Source organism: Phyllostomus hastatus, unplaced genomic scaffold (assembly GCF_019186645.2).
Source record: "Phyllostomus hastatus isolate PE091 unplaced genomic scaffold, TTU_PhHast_1.1 phas_contig_57, whole genome shotgun sequence".
NCBI lineage: Eukaryota > Metazoa > Chordata > Mammalia > Chiroptera > Phyllostomidae > Phyllostomus > Phyllostomus hastatus.
Window position 1 is genome coordinate 3,664,161 of NW_025333912.1, and position 20,976 is coordinate 3,685,136.

Here is a 20,976-nt window from a genome sequence, read left to right on the forward strand (position 1 = left end):
TAGAAACAATAATGAAATATCACCATGAATTTTAAACTTAGCATTATTTATGACTATAAATAATAAAGAAATGAGATCCAATGTTACCATTTGGCTTTATCTTACATAAGAATAAGAATTCATTTACAATTTAACCAGTGCAACCAAAGGTGGTAAGGTAACTTGCATGGCTAAAATTTTGTATTAGTAGGTTGTTGAGGACATTTCAAGCACGAAAACAAAACAAAAAAACTGTGCATGCTATTACTTTGCATATCATTGACCTCTTCTTGTTCTAAGCCTCAGGGGGAAAAACTAATCATGTAGAAGATAAAATAAAAATAAGATTAATATCAAAGAAAACATATATCGAGAGGAGACAAGTTATAGAAGATGGTGGAGTAGGCTGCTCAAAGAATTGGTCCCTGTACTGAAATAAGTAGAAATTGTCAGAGACTGACAGATCAATTATTTCAAACTCCAAAATATAATACAAAATTTACAGTATCAGGGGACTGTTTAATTTTTAAAGGACAGCTAAATTTTGGTATGTTAAGAAATCCATTAGGTCATTACTTGGCTACCAAGACAATGGAACAAAGACTTCAGTGACTGACCAGAAATGACAAGGAATACAGTCTTTTCCAAAATAGTTTGGATAAGTCATAAAAAAAAACAGATGACTGCCATACTCAAAAATTAACAATAATATCCTCTGGAGAAGGAGGACAGTCTAAGTTCTAGAGTTATAATACTTATTCATTTTTTCTTTTTTAACAGTTTATTTTTATTGTACTTTTGCTATTACCATTTATCCCCCTGTGCCCTCTTCTACCTGTACTCACCCCTCTGCCCCCCACAATCATTACACTGTTGTCTGAGCCCCTGCACTGATCAAGTCTAGCAGCCCTATTTTTCCAACAGACTCAACTATAATTAGCCTTTTGTAATGCTAAAAATTTTCTGTAATGACTAATATTACTTCCACATACAGTAAAAAACAGAACGTTAATAAGTTACATTGGTTGGGTTGTTGATGTAGGTAATTATGAATAATTCCCCAACTAGAGATATATAATGAAATTATCTTTTTGAATTTGGTAGGGATTTTAGAAATGACCTAGTATGATCCATCATATAACAGATGAGGAAATAAGCCTAGAGATTTAAGTGCCCATGCTTGTTGAAGTGTTTAGAGGCAGAGCCTCACTTAGACATCAAATTGTTTACCCACTGACCAGTACACATTTTTATACTGTTTTATAAGCTACCTATAATAGTAATTCAAATAAGATGTAAAGATCTAAATAGTAACTGTCATCTTGAGAAAAGCTTTACCCTGGTGTACCTTTACATTTACATTCACACAATTCTTATTTTAAACTATAAAATTATTTATAATAGGGAGAACATGTTATTTCCTATAGTATAACAGATTTATTAAAAATTTCCACTGAAATAACTTCCCAGGCTTTTAAATTTCCTTTGAATTTACATTTTGTTATTGTTGTTACACTTTCAGCTAAATTTTACATCAACCAATGAGAGTAACTTGTATTACTGGTATTTCTGATCACTTTGCTTTTTTCCTTTAAGGTCTTTCCTCCTTACCTGATGAGTATAAATAGGGTAGGAATATTTAATACACTTAGACACATTTCCACTTACAGACATTTAATTGCATTTTCAATTTACTTGTATTTAATTATTTATGTTAAGTGAATTAATTTTGTTTTCCCTAGTCTTCTGTGTCTAATATGTGGGCAAATACCTTTAGTTCAGGGTCTTGCTTTGGATCTTGGCTTTGAAAGCTACCTTTTGATTTTGAATCTGAGGAAACTAAACAGTGCTCTTCCTTCTAGCTAAGCTTAGGTTTTTACTTTGCCTCTTAATTTTTGATGGAGATGAATCTAAGTTCCTTCTCTTTATTACACTTGGATTTATTAGGAATACTTTTTAACATTACCTCTGATGCAGATGAGTCTGTTCTTAAAATACTTGGATAGTTATCTTTTAATTCTGCTTTTGGTTGAAAGTGTACATTATTCAGTTTTCTGTCTGTCGCAGGTTCTACTTCGTCTTTTTCTAAAGGTAGTATTTTGTACTCTTCTGTTATTGTCAGGCTAGGAATAGCGGGCAATGGAGTATCTCTCTGTTTTTTCGATTCATCACTTTTAGGAGCAACAGCATTTGAATTATCTGGATCCACCTGGTTCAAAGCTGGTAGAGTCAGGCCCTTCTTATCATTATCCAGTAACTAGAAAATATATCAATAAAACAAGCTATCAATTAATCATTACTGACTAGAAAATATATAAAATTGATAAAACTGGACTCAAAATCATTTTACCATTATCCTTTATCATAACAAGTTACCATCAACATTTGTAACCCATTACAGTCCTTATTAAAAGAGTTGAGCAATTCTCTACTTTCCTGATACCATGGACTATTATTCATGAAAATGATTAGACTACTTTATAAATCAATGGTTCTCATATATCAGATTTTACAAATCTGCAAGGTCTCAAAAAAGAAGATTGAGGGGTCTAATATTTTATTGTTACACTACCACCAGTATATCATAAAATAAAGGATATTTTAATGGCAAATAGCACATATCAAAAAATCACAGCTATACCACAAAGGAAATTTTAATAGGAAAATATTACAAAGAATGGTATCTTATAAAAGACAGACTGTTAAGCTAAATAAACTTAGCTCTGTGAAAAATTGTCTATATTGTCTTTTTTTGCTCTCTCCTAGGACTGGGGAAAACAGTACATATGACTCTTCACCTGGTATTTGGCAGCCAATGACCCAAGGAGGAAATCATTAAGTCCCACTTGTCAAGTGATAATAGAAGAACCCTTTATTTTTTATTGGTTTATATAGGGATTCACTACTATATGGAATGTACCTTCTGGAAAATTAGATAAAAAGCATATAATATCATATGAACTCTATTTTTACTTATTTGTATTATAAAAAATAGATTAGCATTCTATAAGAAAAAGTAAAGAAAGTGGTCAGGTCTGTGGTATCCATTTCTAAGATCATTGTGCAGAACTTTATGCTTTTGTTTTACTTGTTTCCCCTTTGTCTTCATCAACTGTTTTTGTACCCCATCTTCATATGTATATTTTTAAATGCTACTATTTTATGCTGAAACTTCCTTTTGAAGTGTGTAATTTTACTTAAATCATGTAACTGTAAATTTATTGCCACAACAAAAATAACCAGGATAACCTGAATAATTTCTTGAGTGCTTTTTTCATCTATAAATATTTTTCCATTTGTAAATATTTCATCCCTTTAAAAAATAGTGATATTAGAAGTCATCTTCCAAGTTCCCTTACCTCACTTGAAATAATTTCAGCTTTCTCATTTACAAAAGGGACATCTGTTAACAAATTAATAGAATACTTTATTATATATAAAACAAACATGTTATTTATATGTATGTATATATATTAGTAAATTATTACTATAGTTTTTCTCATCAAGAACAAAGAAAAATTAAATCAAAGCAGCTATACAAACAAACACTATTTAGTAAAAACAGACTGGTGGTCTCTTGGAAGACAGAGGAGTAGTAAATGTACAAGAGTGAAGATAAAATGAAAACATATAAAGTGATGAGATTTTAGATCCATCAATTAAGACACAAAACCAGGTGTAGAGTATATTTGGTAAAAAGTAAAGAGGAAATAAAATAAATCCTAGAGAGTCGGTGATTAGATTGGGATCGGAAAAAGAGATTAGAATAAACCAATGAAAAAAGGACCATTCAAGAAAAGCTAATTAAAACACTTGTAAAATTTTCCTAGAAATACAAAGAATATATGTTTAGCACGTAGAAAAGGAAAACCTAAAAGAAAGAGAGCAAATGAAGAATTGAGATACAAAGGAATGTGTAAGTTTAGTAAAAAAATTTATATGGTCATTATCAGCTGCATGATTGTGGTTAGCTCATTTTTCTGAGCCTTGGTTTTCTCATATGTAAAAGAGGCTAATGGCGTCTCATAAATATGGTACAAGTATATGTAAGATGCGAGCATCAATATGGTTCAATGCTTGAGCTCTTTGGTCAAACAGACTAGGCTCAAATTCAACCCTCATCATTTAATGATTGTGTGACCATGATTGGTTTGATCCTCAGTTTTCTCATCTGTAAAAATATGGGTATATAATAACAGTGCCCCTGACTGCTGTGAGGACTGATTTATGGAACCCAAGTCAAGCGCCTGGAACACTGTGGTCAATAGATGTTAGCTATAACTACAGAAGGCCATAGGAACACCAAAAGCAAAGAAGTCACTAGATGATCCAGTGGGCCTTAAATAAACTTTTTGGATAAGTGAAAAAAATATAAATCAAAAAGGAAAAGATGGCCACTACCACTGAGTAAAAAAGGTTAACTTACAGTCTTCAAAAATAATATTGAAGAAGTAAATGTGATTACCCTATACCTAAAACTTGAATTTTTCAGGTGAAGAGTAGGCTAAAGATATAATAGTTATTCCAGGCTGGTTGATCCCAGTGATCCCATTTTTGGACATATATCCTAAAATCCCAAAACATCAATTTAAAAGAACATATGCACTCTTATGTTCACAGCAGCATCATTTACAATAGCCAAGATCTGGTAACAGCCCAGGTGCCCGTCATTAATGAGCAAATAAAAATACTGTGGGACATTTACACAATGGAATACTGCATGGCCATAAAAAAGAAGGAAATCTTACCTTTTGTGACAGCACAGATGGACCTGGAGATTATTATGCTAAGTGAAATAAGCCAGTCAGAGAAAGGCATAATACCATATGATCCCACTTATGAATTAAATATAATGAGCAAAATAAACCGATGAACAAAATAAAAACAGAGGCATGGACATATGCAATAGTCTGACAGCTGTTAAAGGGGTCAGGGGAGGGGAAGACTGGATGAAAGAAGGGGAAGAATTAGCCAAAGAACATATATGCATAACCCATAGACACAGACAATGGTGTGGTAATGGCCAGAGAGAAGTGGGGCGGGGGCTGGGTAGATGTGGGTAAAGGTGGTGGAGGAAGAATGGGGACAGCTGTAATAGTGTTGACAATAAAAATAAAGAAAAAAAATTCTGTTACTGGGAAAAAGTCTTACTGATAATTGTGGTATATTTACAAATTTAATGTTAATTTCCTGTCTCTCTCTGCCCCCTTTCTCTCTCTCTCTCTCTCTCTCTCTCACACACACACACACACACACACACATCTACATGATAGACCAACAGTTGTACAGATAACAATGTTTAACAAAAATACCTTTATTTCTTTTTTTATTGTTGTTCAGTTACAGTTGTCCCACCTTGTCCCCCATTGCTCTCCCCTACTCCTACCCCCACTCCCATTGTCAATCCCCCACATTGTCCATGCCCATAAGTCCTCTATTCATGTTCCTTTGTTTGTCCCTTCCCCTTCTTTCCCCCATTATCCCCCTCTCCCTCCCCTCTGGTCACTGTCAATTTGTTCTTTATTTCCAAAAAATACCTTTTCATAACTCATGGTTAAAATTTAACCTTTTTCTTGACTTCAAAGGAGTAAAGGAGAATTAAAAAATTAGAATGACTCTGCATTAAGTCTAAGCCTTTTCTTTAAAGTGTTACAAAATAAATAGTATGCACCAAACTATAATGAAACACACATGTATTTCCTATCAAAATATGAAATCCACTTGAAAAATTACTAATTTTATATTTGTGATACAACCACTCTGTTTTTATATCTTAATAATAAATACAAAGAGTAAATTAGTTTCTTAACCTGATGTTACAATACTTTCAGGTGTCTCTTCCAACTGGCTTTCAAGTGTCTCGTTGGTATTACTTTTCTAGAAGCATAAAAAGAAAGAAAAATATATCAAAATATATTGGGTGAAATGTTTAAAGAGTTAAAACATTTTTGTCTGCCTTCATAACTTTTAATATATTTTTTTAAATTTACAGAAGATAAGAAGGATATGTGTTTGTGAAGAAAGCAAACCAAACAGCACTACTTAAAAAAGTCTATGGGTTGTGCATATATGTTCTTTGGCTAATCCTTCCCCTCCTTTCATCCAGTCCTCCCCTCCCATGACCCTTTCAACTCCCTGGCTAGGAGTTGAAGTTCTAGGGAAAGGGTACCTAAGAATTGATAGGGTATTTAAATTATGGATCTGTGAGAGAAAAAGATTACAAGATAAATGACATAATATAATCTCAAGGCCTATATGAGGATACTTCCAGGAAAGAGACTACCTTTTTATTAAAATTCATTATGACTTATGAGTTGAAAAGTACTATGGCTCTTTACAAAATTCCAAGAAGAATTATAAGGTAGAGTGATCACTGGCTCTTATAGAATACTGATCTTTCAATAAGAACCCAAAGTCCATAGTCCCATTAATGAAGGATTCCCTAAATTTTCCCTAAAATATCAATTCTGTTTGGTATGTTAATTAAATTATTCTATAGCAACACAAACTCTGTCCAGTTATAGCAGAAACATTAAAAATCATGAATATATGTCCTCCTTGGAGAAGTGTCTGTTCAGGTCCTTTGCCCATTTTTTAATTGGTTTGTTTGTCTTCCTGGAGTGGAGTCATGTGAGTTCTTTACATATTTTGGAGATCAAACCCTTGTCTGAGATATCATTTGAAAATATATTTTTCCATACAGTTGGTTCCCCTTTCATTTTACTGATATTTTCTTTAGCTGTGCAGAAGCTTTTTATTTTTATGAAGTCCCATTTGCTTATTCTTTCCTTTATGTTCCTTGCTCTAGGGGACATATCACTGAAAATATTGCTGTGTGGAATATCTGAGATTTTCCTGCCTATGTTCTCCTCTAGGACTTTTATGGTGTTGCAACTTATATTTAAGTCTTTTATCCATCTTGAGTTTATTTTTGTGTATGGTGTAATTTGGTGGTTGTCAGTAAATGAATGGATAAAAAAACGATGGTAAATTTACACAATGGAGTACTACACAGCAGAAATAAAGAAGGAGCTCCTACCCTTCATGACAGCATGGATGGATCTGGAGAGCATTATGCTAAGTGAAATAAGCCAGGCAGTGAAAGACAAATACCATATGATCTCACCTATAAGTGGAACCTAATAAACAAAACAAGCAAGCAAGCAAAATATAACCAGACACACTAAAATAAAAAACAAACTGACAGTAACCAGAGGGGAGGGGTGAGAGGGATAATGTGGGAAAATAGGGGAAGGGTCATCAAGGAACATATATAAAGGACACATGGACAAAGCCAAAGGGGGTAGGATCAAGGGTGGGAGGCAGAGCTGGAGGGGGCATGGTGGGGGGAAAATGGAGACAGTTGTGCTTGAACATCAATAAAAAAATAATAATAAAAGAAGTTAAAAATTATGAATATATCAATATGTTATAAATACCATTTCATTTCAATGTTTTATCTATCTACTGAAATCCCTAAGTCTTTTATTGCCAGATAAAAATGTATAGGTTAGACTGCATTTCTAAATATTAAATCTTACTTATATATCTGATTAAGGTCTAGTATCTAAGATATGTAAAGAACTCTTACAACTCAAAAATAAAAATACAAATAATCCAATTAAAAATCAGCAATTGATTTAAGTAAATACTTATTAAAAAACATACAAATGACCAGTAAGCACATGAAAAGATGCTCACATCACTGGTCATTGAAGAAATGAAAATCAAAACCACAATGAGATACCACTCCCCACACACTACGATGGGTTTGATACATGCTAGAGCAAGGATAAACCTTGAAAACACTGTGCTAAGTCAAAGGAGCAGGTCATAAAGGACCATATATTGTATGATTTCATTTATGTGAAATGTCTAGAAAAAGCAAATCTATAGAAACAGAGAGCAGGGTTGGGGGACATGGGCATTTGGAGGGTATAAACTAAGGTGGGGGGTTTCTTCGTGGGGTAATGAGAATGTTCTAAAATTAACTGTAACAGTGAACACACAAGTCTGAATATAATAAGGGTCACTGAATTGTATACTTTAAATGGATAAATTATATTAATTCAAATTATATCTCAACAAAGCTGTTAAAAAGCTAAATCTTATAAATTATCAATCACTATTTATTGAATGTCACATTACCAAAATAATAAAGTGCATGGACCATGAGTAAAGTTTTATGTATCGACAATATAAAGAATATCTGATCATTACTTTTAATTATCACAATCTTTTAAAATAAAAAGTATTAAAAGCTACATATGGGAGAACATATTATGTTAATTACCTTAAGTTCATTAAGTTCCAATCTGGAGGCAAGAACTCCTTCTAAATACATAGCTTTTTCTCTCCACGTACGCAGATCTCTATATTCTTTTTTCATTTTTTCCAGCCTAAAGAAAGAAAACACAGAGTTACGGATTTAAAAAGCAAGAAAAATATATATGGTAGATTCACAAAAGAATACATACAGTGATCCATTTTTAAAAGGCTCAAAAATGAATATATTGTTTAAAGATATAGTCAAAGAGGGAGGAATAATTACAACAAAAAGCAGGGCAGTAGTTACCTGGGAGGGCTGGGGAGGGAGATGTAATCTTCTGAGGGCACATGAAACACAGTTCTGATATTGAGAGTATTGTATTTCTTAACCTGAATTATAAATATGTAGGCAATAGTTTTACCTTTATTTAAGCCATACATACATGTTTTTAAAAATTATTCAATACATATTGGTCTTATTATTTAAACTATATATACATATTTTACAAATTATTCAATATACATATGGTATCTTTCACAGTAAAATAAATTTAAAAATAAGATTTTAGCTCCTAATCCAAGAAATAAGCCTTTAATCCAAAGGCTTTAAAAATTTAAAGATATAACTGGAAGGAATTAGATGAAAAAGAGCTAATGTTTCCCAATTCATTTTATGATAATAAACCCTAACAAGGACATGACAAAAAAGGAAAATTAGTTTAATCTTATTCATGAATGTACATGCAAATGTTACAAGTAACATAATTTTAGTACAAAAAAATTCAGTATCCTTAAGATATTATACCATAAACAAATTGGGTTTATTCCACAAACACAAGAATATTTTGACATTAACATTAAAAAATATAATTTAAATACAATTTAACTGACTAAAAGAGAAAAAGCATTTGGCAAAATCCAATATCTACTCATGAGTAAAATAAAAAGAAAACTCTTATAAAACTAGAAAACAATGAAAGAATTTACTTAAGCTGGTATCGGATATCTACCAAAAAACATGTAAATAATGCTTTTGACTCTTGCATGCTAGAAGCATTGTCATTAAAGATCATAAACAAAGCAAAGATATCTCCTCCCCTCCCATGCCCTGCTGTTCATATCAGACACTGACTGGACTGTCTGGACAGTAAGACAAAACAAAATTAAAGAGTAAAGAATATGAATAAAGAAACGAAATTGTTAGTTGTAGATGATTGTTTAAATAAATTCCCCCTACAGAAAATTTTTTATAAATGTGAAATATGGCAACAAAAGGAAATTCTAAAAAGATACTGGCAGCAGAGGTAACATAGTTTTTGAATCTTTCCAAACATCTACATAAAAATATTCAGAGTATCTACAATAACCAAACCTAAAAAAATAAAAACAAAACAAAAATGAACTAAGCAAACAACTAGAACAGGAACAGATTCACAGAAATAGAGGTCACATGGAAGGTTATCAGCAGGGAGGGGGACAGGGGAAAAGGTACAGGAATAAGAAGCATGAATGATAGGTACAAAGTAGATAGGGGCTGGTTAAGAACAGTATGGGAATGGAAAAACCAAAGAACTTACATGTATGACCCATGGACATGAATGAACTAAGGTGGGGGAATGATGGTGGGAGGAGGGATACAGGGCAGAGGAGAATAAAGGGGAGAAAAAATGGGACAATTATAATAGCAAAATCAATAAAATATATTTAATAATAAAAATAATAAAACAAAATAAAGTATTCAGAGTATCTAGATAGCATCCCCCAAACTTACATTTATAGTCAATGTAAATTAGGCAACATTTACAACAAAATCATGTGACAAGGTATTCCTGTGAGCTCCCAAGCACATATAGGGGTCTGGTAGAAGTAAGGCCTTCTTGAGCGTGGTTGGTAGGGTAATAATATGGGTGTAATAATTTACAGTTTTAATTTGAACATTTCACCTAAAATGTCATATGGTGTACTTGAGCGTGATATTGTTATGTTACAGAATTACATGCTTATGAGTTTGTAATAAAAGACTGTGTAATAAAAAGGGGTGTTATTTGTGTTGGACCCTGTACATAACATCTTTGTGGTACAGTGTATACCCAGGAGAAAGCAACCAGTACAAAAGGAATATCTGATCAACTTCAGAATAAGAAAACCTCAAATAACTAACATTTGTCACAGGACAGCACAGCTGGCTGATTTCAGAATAGCAATTAAAACTGGGAGGGGCTTGTTCATTCAAAAAGTGAGTGAATGCAAAGGATCCGTTGTAAGAACTAAAAGAACTGAAGCGGTTTAACTACCATGAGTGCTCAAAGCTGACTGGCCAGGTCTCCACTCCAGTACAGGGCCTCAGAAAAATCTTAGATATCAGCTCATTATATTTTTTTAAACACCAGATGAAAACATCAGGAGTGGGAGCTCTGTGAAGCTAAGAAAGCGTTCTAAACCAAGTCTCCTACAAAAACCAGGAAAATTAATTTCATATAAACTTGAGCAACAGAAAACTATCAGGTCCAAATTCCCAAAACAAACAAGCAAGCAAAATATAACAGAAACATTGAAATTAAGAACAATCTGGCAGTAACCAGAGAGGAGAAGGGAGGTGGTAATGGAGAAAAAGGGGGAAGGGTTTTCAGGAACAACTATAAAGGACACATGGACAAAACCAAGTGGGGGTGGTATCAGGGGTGGGAGGTCGGGATGGCTGGAGTTGGGGGAGTTGGGGGAAATGGACACAACTGTACTTTAACAACAATAAAAAAAAGAATAGGGAGAATAACACCTCAAGATTATGAAAGCATACAACAAAGATACATGTGAGTCAGTCCACAGAAAGTGAAGATGATGATTCACTGTGACCGATTGTGCTAGAAAGAAGGGAGTTGAATGGTATCTGCTCAAAAGAAAGCCCAGCAAAAACCACGGCTGTCATTGTGAGCCAGAAAAGTCAAGGTTCTGCAGGTGGAGCTTGGGAAGAAAGAACCAGTGAATTATAAAATAGGTCAGAAGGAAATGTCTAGATTGAACTATTGAGAAAAAAAATAAGATATACAGAGCAGAGAATGAGAGACCTATAGAATATATTGTTGAGTCAGGAGACAGAGCAAATGTACTTTCTCCTGTGAAAGAATTTCAATCTGAAATGGAACTGGAGGATATAAAATGGAAAAATCTCATACATGTGACCTCAGAAAAACAAAACTTAAGAACTGAAAACCTGATTTCCCATAAATCTGCAATTTACAGAAAATTGAAAATACTGGAATTTTCTTAAATGATAGGGAATTGGCCAGGGGTTGCTTCAAATCAACCTCGGGAAGTTTTGTTTACGGTTTCTAGGTCATGAACAAGAAATGACCCAAGGCAAGTTGGTTTTTAAAATTAAGCTAAATTCAGCACTGGCCGGGTGGCTCAGTTGTTTGGGACATTGTCCCACATACCAAAAGGTTGCAGGTTTGATTCCCAGTCAGAGCAATTGCCTAGGTTGTGGGATTGATCCCTGGTCAGGGCACAGACAGGAGGCAACTAACTGATGTTTCTCTTTCTCTCTTTCCCTCTCTCCCTCCCTCCCTCTCTCTTCATTTCTCTCTAAAAGTAGTATACATACCCAGAAGTGAGAATTAAAATAAAAGCTAAATTGAGCTTTGTTTGTATGATTGGCTGGCTGGTTTTGTCAGCTCAAGGAATTTTCAAAGCTGGTCTCCATTTGTTTCTTATTTTAACAGACTCTAACTGAACTGTCCCCTCCTTACATTCCCTGTCCACAAATACAGCCTACCCCAAACCCTCAATGGATTCACTCATAGCTTGCTACAGCTTGCATGTCCTGAATTGCAATTCCTCTGTTATTCCTGAATAAATTCATCTTTTTATAATTTTGAGCTTGCCTGAGTTTATCTCTTTATTTTGTTGACATTACCTTATAAATGAGTTCTCACCGCTTTTCTTGCCATAGCACTGACTTTTTGAAATACACACCTAAGTGCAAAATTCAGGAATAACCTCTGAAACCATGAAATATAACCACAATGAAGGTTTCTGGATATATAGCAAGCCCATGTCTCAAAGAAAAAAATTAATACACAAACAACACACAAATAAGATTTTAGAACATTTTGTTTTTGTTTATTACCTTTCCCGAGGTCGTTGCTGAAGTTTTTCAAGTTGCACTACAGAGGGCTGGTTGGATTGGGGTACCGAGGTTGGCATCCCGACAGTAACATTCAAGTCTGGGGATAAGAATGCTGGATATTCTATCGACTGTGGTATAATAACATTCCTGCAAAAGGTAATAAAGTTAAGTATTGAAATCATACATAAGTGCACATCTAAAACCAGTGGTAGCTAGCACTTTTGAATCACTCTCTTTTTATGCTGTAAGCTCACCTATCCACTTTGGACCATCAGAGGACAGAACTAAGAAAGACGACAGAAGACGGAAATCCTGAGAGAGGTGTTGTTTTGAGTACTCTTACTATTAAGATTATGGGCAACAGAAATGGGAAAGGAGAGAACCTAAAGTTCCAAAGGGAAGTTGAAAGTGTTTGAGCCCAGATTTCTCTCCCAATCTCTAGATCCAAATCTCTATCTCATGGTGCAGTCAAGTTGACACATAAAATTAACTACCTTAAGTCCACCCTTTGTCAATTTGGCATCCATTCATATTTCCTTAAAACACATTTAACCTCCAAATGAAAGCAATAGCAAGGTCATATCCTCCTACAACTATCCTGCACAAACTAAAACTCACTATCCCATTCCCCAGCAGAGGTGTAAAGTCCTTGGGTGTTAATTCTTCTCCTCAATGTCCTGAAACCCAAATATTATGATATAACTTAAAGATTATGATGTAACATCAAAATATTTTATGTTAAATGATAAGAAGAGAGGAAAGAAAATAAAGGTATTTTCTATGTGTGAGTGTGTGTATTTTTCCCTAAGATCACTTGGTAAATGAGTCAGAGTAGCACATCCAAATGAGAAATACATTGCCTTCAAAATCCAGCAGCTCAGCAGATATTGTACATCTTTTTTTTGGTTTAGGAGGGCCCAGATACACCTTAACCTTTACCTTAGCAGGAACATCTTGACAAACCCCATATCACTAGATTCCTAAAATTTCTCTGTGGTAGAAGGTCTTTGAATTTTGTCAGACTTACTTTCCACCCTGAGATGCAAATATCTCACCAGTAAGTCTAGAGCTACATATAGTGCCAGGAAGGTACTAGAATTATAAGGGGGATCACTTTGTTAGCTATGTAATTGTCTAACCCCTATTCTGTACATTTGAAACTAAAATTTCTCTTAAAAGTCTAGTTCTTGCTCACTTGATCCAATCAGCATGATGTCATCACTATGAGGGGCCATGTGATAAAAGAAAGGTGATGGTTCCTGTGAACTAAATGACATAAGACTGGAGAATGGATACACCCCTGGGAGAACATTGGGAGAATAGTGAATGGGAGAACAGTGAGTGAGGGAATGGGAGAACAGTGAAGGTGTGTTGTTGGTCTTGCCAGCTGAGAAGAAACTGCTTGATGGTCTTTATTAAGGAGCATGGAGAAAAAAGCATTTGCCAGATCAATAGTTGTACACTAGGTATGAGGGGAGGGGATGTGTTACTTTGCTCAAGCAGTGAAACCACATCTGGCACAGCAGCTGCAATTGGAGTCACCACCTGGTTAAGCTAACAGTGGATTAATAATCCACTGTCATTCTCCAAGAGCCATCTGTTTTACCCACAGGCAAATAAGCAAGTTGAATGCAGATGTGATGGGAATCACCTCCTGGATCTTTCAAGTCCTTGAAGGTAGCTCTAGTGGTTTCCATTTGGCCTTTCCCACTATAATATCCCTCATTCCACAGGTCAGGGAACCAATGTATGAATTCACCAACTGCTGAATGTGTATTCCAAATATGTATTCTGGAATTAGGGAACTGGAGGATGGGTTTGGGGACCCACTGGGTCCACCGTGGGATGGATCACAGTTAAAACTCCATCAATCACTTGACCTCCATAAGCCCCTACTGTGGTCAACAACAGTGACGTTTTGGATCTTCTGAAATTAGTGTCAGTTTAGAGCCAGTGTCCAGTAGCCTCTGCAAGCTTGGATTATTTCCTTTTCCCTAGTACACAGTTACTCTGATAAAATGGTGGAAGAAAAATTAACATTATAAATTTTGGGGAGAATTTGGTATTATAAACCTGTGCCAGATTCTCTCCTCAAGAGAGCAGGCCTCCTCCTCATTTAAGGGAGACTGGCTCAGACTGGGAATTCACTGAGGGGCTGTGACTCCGGGTTATTTTTATTAAGGTTCGACTTTTGTTCACTTTACCTAGAGCTTTTCTGCTTATACAGATCAAGTAATAATTTGTCAGGCTTCCTATATATTTTTTCTAAAAATATCATGATCAGCTAGCCCGTGTCGTAGGTCTGTGTGAGTCATACTATTCTGTGCTGCTTTGAGTTTGTTGTCCATTCCAACAAACTCAAAGCAGTAACCACTCCACCTCGCCTTTGGCGGGTGAGTGCCATCATTTGGCTCCTGCCATGCTGGGATACAGTTACTCCCGACTCATTCAGGTTTCCCAGGTCAGTGACTGCAGTTCCCATCATAAGGGCTGGACTACAGAGAGAGCAGTCACAGAGCTCTTCAAGAACGGGTATGAAAAGTTTCTTGGCCAAGACCCATAGTTCTTTATGTTTCCCTCTAGAGGAGCTCTTATCTTCTTTAATATTTTTTTTACAGGTTATGTCTTCATTAAACCATGAGTTACTTGAGGGCAAGGTCCGGGCCTCATTTATATTTATGTCTGCAGTGTGTTGGGGTATAGTAGTCATTCAGAAATGTTGGTTGAATCAATGAGCAAATGGATAAGGAAATAACAATCAATAAACATTCCACTTTACTATTTCAACAAATCACCAGTATCAAATGGACAAAATTTATTTTTAATAATAATACCCAGTGTTGCTGAGGCTATAAGACAATAAATACTTCAGAATGTAATTTCCTATCCTGTATCTAATTCACTAATCCATTTCAGATATTTTCCATTTCTTATTCTTAACATTATAAATTAAAATGTCTCTCTCAGGTGCTCATTTTTCTTTGATCTATTTTTTACTGTTGAAATTTCAAGACTGGTTGACATATTATATTTTACATTACTTTTGTTTTGCTAACGACATTTATTGACCATAGACAGACTTGGCTGGATTTAGAAATAACATACGGAGTGTGTGGAAGTTGGGTAAACACTACTGTACTGTGGAGCAGAGAATTAAAAACTATTGGACACCTTGATCTTAAAAGTCCTCACTTCTCAGGCTGGCAGTGACCAGAGGGGAGAGAAGAGGGAATTTCAAGGGAGAATGGGAAGGGTTTACAGGAACAAATTTAAAGGACACATAGACAAAAACTAGGGGGAGGATGGTATTGGGAGAAAAGTGGGGAGGGTTGGGTGGGTGGGCTGGATTGGGAGTAAAAGAAAGAAAACTGTACTTGAACAATGATTAAAATAAAAAAAAATAAATGTAAAAAAAAGTCCTCACTTCTTTCTACACAAGGAATATCTCACTGGCCAACTTTCCTCATCAGGCTACCCCCCCCTCCTGCCTTCAGTCTGCCTTCAGCTGGCATCCACCTCCTTTACTGTTCTTGTCTCCAGACCCCACCCCCACCAGCAGGTCTCTTCAGGGCTATACCCAGAAACTCAAATTTTCTCCCCCTTTTTAAGCAAAACAATTCACTGCTCTCTTTGTTTATAGTCTAACCCAGGGATGTCAAACTCATTTTCACCAGGGGTGACATCAGCCTTGCGATTGCCTTTGAAGGTCCAAAATAATATTAGGACTGTATAAGTGTAACTACTCCTTAACTGTTAAGGAGCTGAAATGACATCTGGCCCCTCGAATGTGAGTTTGACACCCCTGGTCTAGCCCATTCTGGTCAATGTCTTAACACAACCAAATGCTCCATCAAATGGTGAAATGTTTCAAAGGCCACATGATCTGACTGTGCTACCAAGACTTCAAACACTTACGTCACAGGGTCTGTTCTTTCTGGAGGTGGTGCAATATTCATAAACATGGATGGCTCCACAACTTTCTGAAGAGGCTTTAACTGAAGAAAATGGTAAGTATATTTTAACACTGCTTAATGACGGTTAGAGTTCACCCTAATACTACTATGCTCCAGGACTATAAAACAGGCCTTAAATAATACATAAGAGGGAAAGAACTAACATTCATTGAGCGCTAAATATCTGCCAAGAACCTTCTTTCATATTATTTAATTCTCTCAGTAATCCTATGTGGTAGATAACTGTGCCTATTTTACAGATAATACTTGAGATAAGTAACATGTTCCAGGTTGCCCAACAAGCAAGAGAGCCAGGATTTCAATGCAGCTTTATCTGCCCCCAATGTGGTACTTTTTTTTTGACATTATCATGATAGGTAAGTAGGGAACTATATTACTGAAAAATTCATAGACAGAAAGTCAAGTTGAACTTTTCTTAAATTTCCCACTAGTTTCTACACAATACCTTTGTTCCTTGTTTTTAGTAGAGTCCACCTACATAAAACAATACTCGTTCAGTTTTACTCGAAAGGCTATTTCTCCCTAAGAATGGAATTGTTACATGTTATACTTACATTCTAACACAAAACCTGCCTCTGAGGTTGATGCTCATAAACTGTGACTGTCACAAAAAAAAGCTAAACAATTAGGGTCCCCTATAAGACCTAAATGATAATAAGAAAGGATAGTAGGCAGAAGGGGAAAAAATCAAAGCAGAGAAATAAAAAAGAAAAAACTGTTTGTGCCTACTGGCCTTCATTTCTATATTACTTACTTCTGACTGAAAAGGCATTAAAAATCATTTTTATCTACCACAGGCAAAATTTAAAAATACATTTTACAGCAATTTCTCAGTTAACAAAATGGCAGACTTTTTAATGAGTGTACCCACTTTCGATTTGCAATTAAAAAACAACCAAGACTATAAAAAAAATTGAAAACTAAAACTGAAAGATTGCTTGCAAAATACAGGGGTCCTTTCCCCTATATAAGTGCAGTACTAATATGACTGGATTTGTAAATGCCCCAAAGCTGTGATAATGCCTAGGGATATCAAGAATTCTTTCATACATTTGATGAGAATGTATGTTGGTACAACTTTTCTAGAACAATTCCTTGAAAAGTTCATTGTTTTGTACAATAATTTCCATTCTAGAAATATAACCTATGGGCACAATAAAAAGACATACATTAATGTACAAAAACTTTCACTGCAACGTAGAATACATGCAGTGAATTTAAAAGGGCAGGCCAAAGCTAGGAAGACATCTTCTGTGGGAATGTTACTTTCTGGATGAATCAAGGAAGATACCAATAGCACCAGATAATGAAGTAACCATGGAGGAAAGGAGCATGTGTGATCAGAGTACAGACAATATCTGAATGATATCGATGAATCCATTTTAATACATATTTCTATATATAAAAATCCACTCACTTCTTGAATACTTAAAAGAATTTTGTTTTAAATTATGTAAGTATGTGTACACACACACACACGCACAAGTTTTATAGTAGATATTTTGAATAAAAGATTATTTTAAAGTGGATAAGCAAATAATAGCAATGTTTCATTTTCTTTAGGCTACAGAAAAACAGCATTCTTTTAAAAATATTTACTTCAAAGAATCTATCCAACTGGGAAGAATGGAGGCTCAGAGAGGCACGACTGACTGAAGAACTGCAGAACGATTTTTAAAAGGGAACTAACCTGATGTGAAAATCCAAAGCCAAAATTTCCATAGGAGAACGTAAATTCCACCTCCATCCTGCAGATAAACTAAACACATGGCAAACTCATTTTATTATTTGATCAGAAAGAGATTTTAATAAAGAAGTAAGAGCGAGTGACATTTTTACTTCGCTAATCTGTTAAGTTAGAAAACCAAAGCACGAATCTCCCGATTAAAAAAAATTATACAAGAAACTCCTATAGAAGAATTTGTGGAGTTCCCTAACTTTAAAAAAAAATTATGTTGAAGTTAAGGAATATTGTATGACTAAAAATGTGAAGAATATCAATTTATAATTATTAATAGAATTATGATAAGATACATATATATGCGTGTATATATTCATATACATGTATATGAGTTATACATTTTAAAGTATTTACTCACACTTCTCCCACCTCCACTCCCATTTTCAGATATTATTTTGATTTAGATTCTGAACCCGGCTCACTTATATGCGAGATGAAGGAGGGTCTGAGAGGTTATGACCTCAAATGTCCATCATTTTGTTTTTTACGTTCCTTGTCCCTATTTTGGCTTTTGGCAGCAAAAGTCTCTCCGAATAAAGATCAATTAATCAAGATAATAATTTTTAAGTACTTAAAATTCAAGTAAGACTTGTAAACAACTCTTTAGAAACTCAAGGGGAAAAATATTTCCTCGCCAAGTGGGGATCCTGAGGCTGTGCAGCCTAAGAGGCACTTTACTCTCCTACCCCCAAATTTCTAAATTTCTTGTTCACTATTTAGCAGTAAGACAGAGAATTTTTTTAAAAGTGGAGATGAAAATTTTGTGAGTAAATATGTACTTTCTGGTTAATATATTTCCATTAATTCAAACAGTGTCTAGTAGGGTAACAAAAAATAAAAACAATATTGGAGTAAAGTTATATGGAATGTTAAGTGTAGGCACAAAACTTCGGAAGTTTCAGTAAAGCTCTTACTGTGTTTTTATTCAATACTTGAAATTCTTCGGTAAAGCACCCCTTCTACAATAAATAAGTAATAAAATTCTTAAATATAGACTCACTCATGTATATAATCTAAAGTATTTCATACATTTTAAAAAAATCAGGTAATGATTTTTAATGTACATATTTAGTAGCTAAAACACAGATAAAATAAATATTTGAAAGAAAATAAAAATTCCAGGTTGTACCAAAAATAAAAGTTAATATTTACACTTATATTTTAGACAAAAATGTCCTTGCTAGTTCCTTTTTGAATTCTTAGAGGAACTGCCTACAGTACTTTCAGAAATCATGTCTATAGTTAGTGTCTATAGGGTTGCTACATATAACTCTACGTGATAAGCTGACTCCTGACAGAACTGAGGCTTCTTTGATCTTTTGGGAACTGTTGGGATCTTTAAACCAGGTAAACCTGTGGTATCCTGGTCACCATCTCTGGTCATCTCTGCTGTGCTATCAGTTCTCCCAACCAGGCCAACATCCCACAGTTCCTTTTCTTCCCAGCATTTCCCACTGCAGCTCGTGGAATTCCCATTCCATGATTAACAAACAGTCTTACATCTTTAACTGATCCACTAAACATCCCCCCTTTGCTTTACCTGAGCCTGGTTCACTACTAAGGATGTTGCTTCCCTTGTAAACTCAAGTGAAGGCCCATATACTTCAAGGTCCAGAAGTGGAATAACACCCTCCACACTCCCTCCCTCTGCTCCCATGTAGATGTAAACAGTTTTCTTCTTTTAGCTGTCTGGAACATCTTCCAGACATTCTAGTCACTAATTCTCATTGGTGGAAAGTTTGGTATCTGGTTCCCATGTCCTTTGTACTCCTCATTCCCAAAACATGACAATCCACGAGAACCTATTTAACATGTGCCCTCTCAATTCCTGGTAAAACATCACAGCAAGAGAAGTAACAGGTAGTTACAATGGCAGACATCACACAGAATTAGAATATCATGAACAGCAAGTCCTCACTCAATGCCAATAGGTTATGCATCTTTAAGCCAAATGACATATAATGATACTAATTTGACCATAGGTTAATTGATATAACAAGAGTTAGGTTCCTACAGTACGTCATCAATGTCATATCAGAACAATGTTATTTGAGGACCTGCTATATGTTCTTCATGTAAAAATAACAAGATTTCTCTGAAAATTCATAAGTAATTGAAACTGATTCTCTTAATGATTCTGTCAACCTACCCTTTATAGCTTCTTTCTCTTGATAACTTCCCTTTTCCAAAATGGGGGTGGGGTGGAGGTAGGGAACTATCTAACTGTTGTAAGAATGCATTTTTCTCCTTCTCCTTCTTCTTTGCTTTTATACTCTTTGTCTCTACTTTTGATCAAATATCTCAACCTATTGTAAAAATATTTGAGTTATTTCTGGAGATCCCACACAGATCTGCCCAATTGAGTCTCCTTCATTGGAGCCTATTAAAATATTCATCCTGAATGTGCACCTCACTAAAATCCACTGAGTTTTAGGCTTGCCTTCACTCAGCTCCTCTGGTGAGTTTCAATGAATGATGGTGAGCTATTTGGTTCCCTGTCTTGAATTTGGCTCTGCTCTGCCCAAATCAAGTTTCATGGCTAAGCTTAGTGGGGAGGGGAAACCTGTAAACTACTCAAAGGTACAGATACAGAAAGATGTGATTCTATAGGGGGCATTACTTTAACAATATTCCATACCTTTGAATTCTCTATTACCTTTATCAAATAATTACAGTGGCTATCAATCTGCCTATTGAATTTATCACCTAATCTTAGGCTCGTCTGGGAAGGATCGTAGAGCCAAACCAATAAATGCAAATAGTACTATAATGCATCCCAAATGTAATAATCACCTTTCCTTTTATAATCAATACAGCAATATTATAGACTCCAATACACTGACTGATATGCCTTGATTGGACTCTAAGTCTTAATAATTAGCTCATAT

The 20,976-nt window shown here is 35.0% G+C and overlaps 1 protein-coding gene across 1 annotated transcript in view; it reads right to left on the reverse strand.

The window, feature by feature from the left end:
- C2CD6 (C2 calcium dependent domain containing 6) overlaps window positions 1-20,976 on the reverse strand; it is a 94,356-nt gene that overhangs the window by 41,227 nt on the left and 32,153 nt on the right. The window contains exons 6-13 of the mRNA XM_045847592.1: window positions 19,003-19,047; window positions 18,038-18,106; window positions 16,289-16,368; window positions 12,374-12,520; window positions 8,273-8,378; window positions 5,805-5,856; window positions 3,339-3,382; window positions 1,946-2,236 (exon numbers count right to left, since the gene is read on the reverse strand). Coding sequence (XP_045703548.1) covers window positions 1,946-2,236; window positions 3,339-3,382; window positions 5,805-5,856; window positions 8,273-8,378; window positions 12,374-12,520; window positions 16,289-16,368; window positions 18,038-18,106; window positions 19,003-19,047 — 834 coding nt within the window. The remainder of the gene's footprint in view (window positions 1-1,945; window positions 2,237-3,338; window positions 3,383-5,804; window positions 5,857-8,272; window positions 8,379-12,373; window positions 12,521-16,288; window positions 16,369-18,037; window positions 18,107-19,002; window positions 19,048-20,976) is intronic.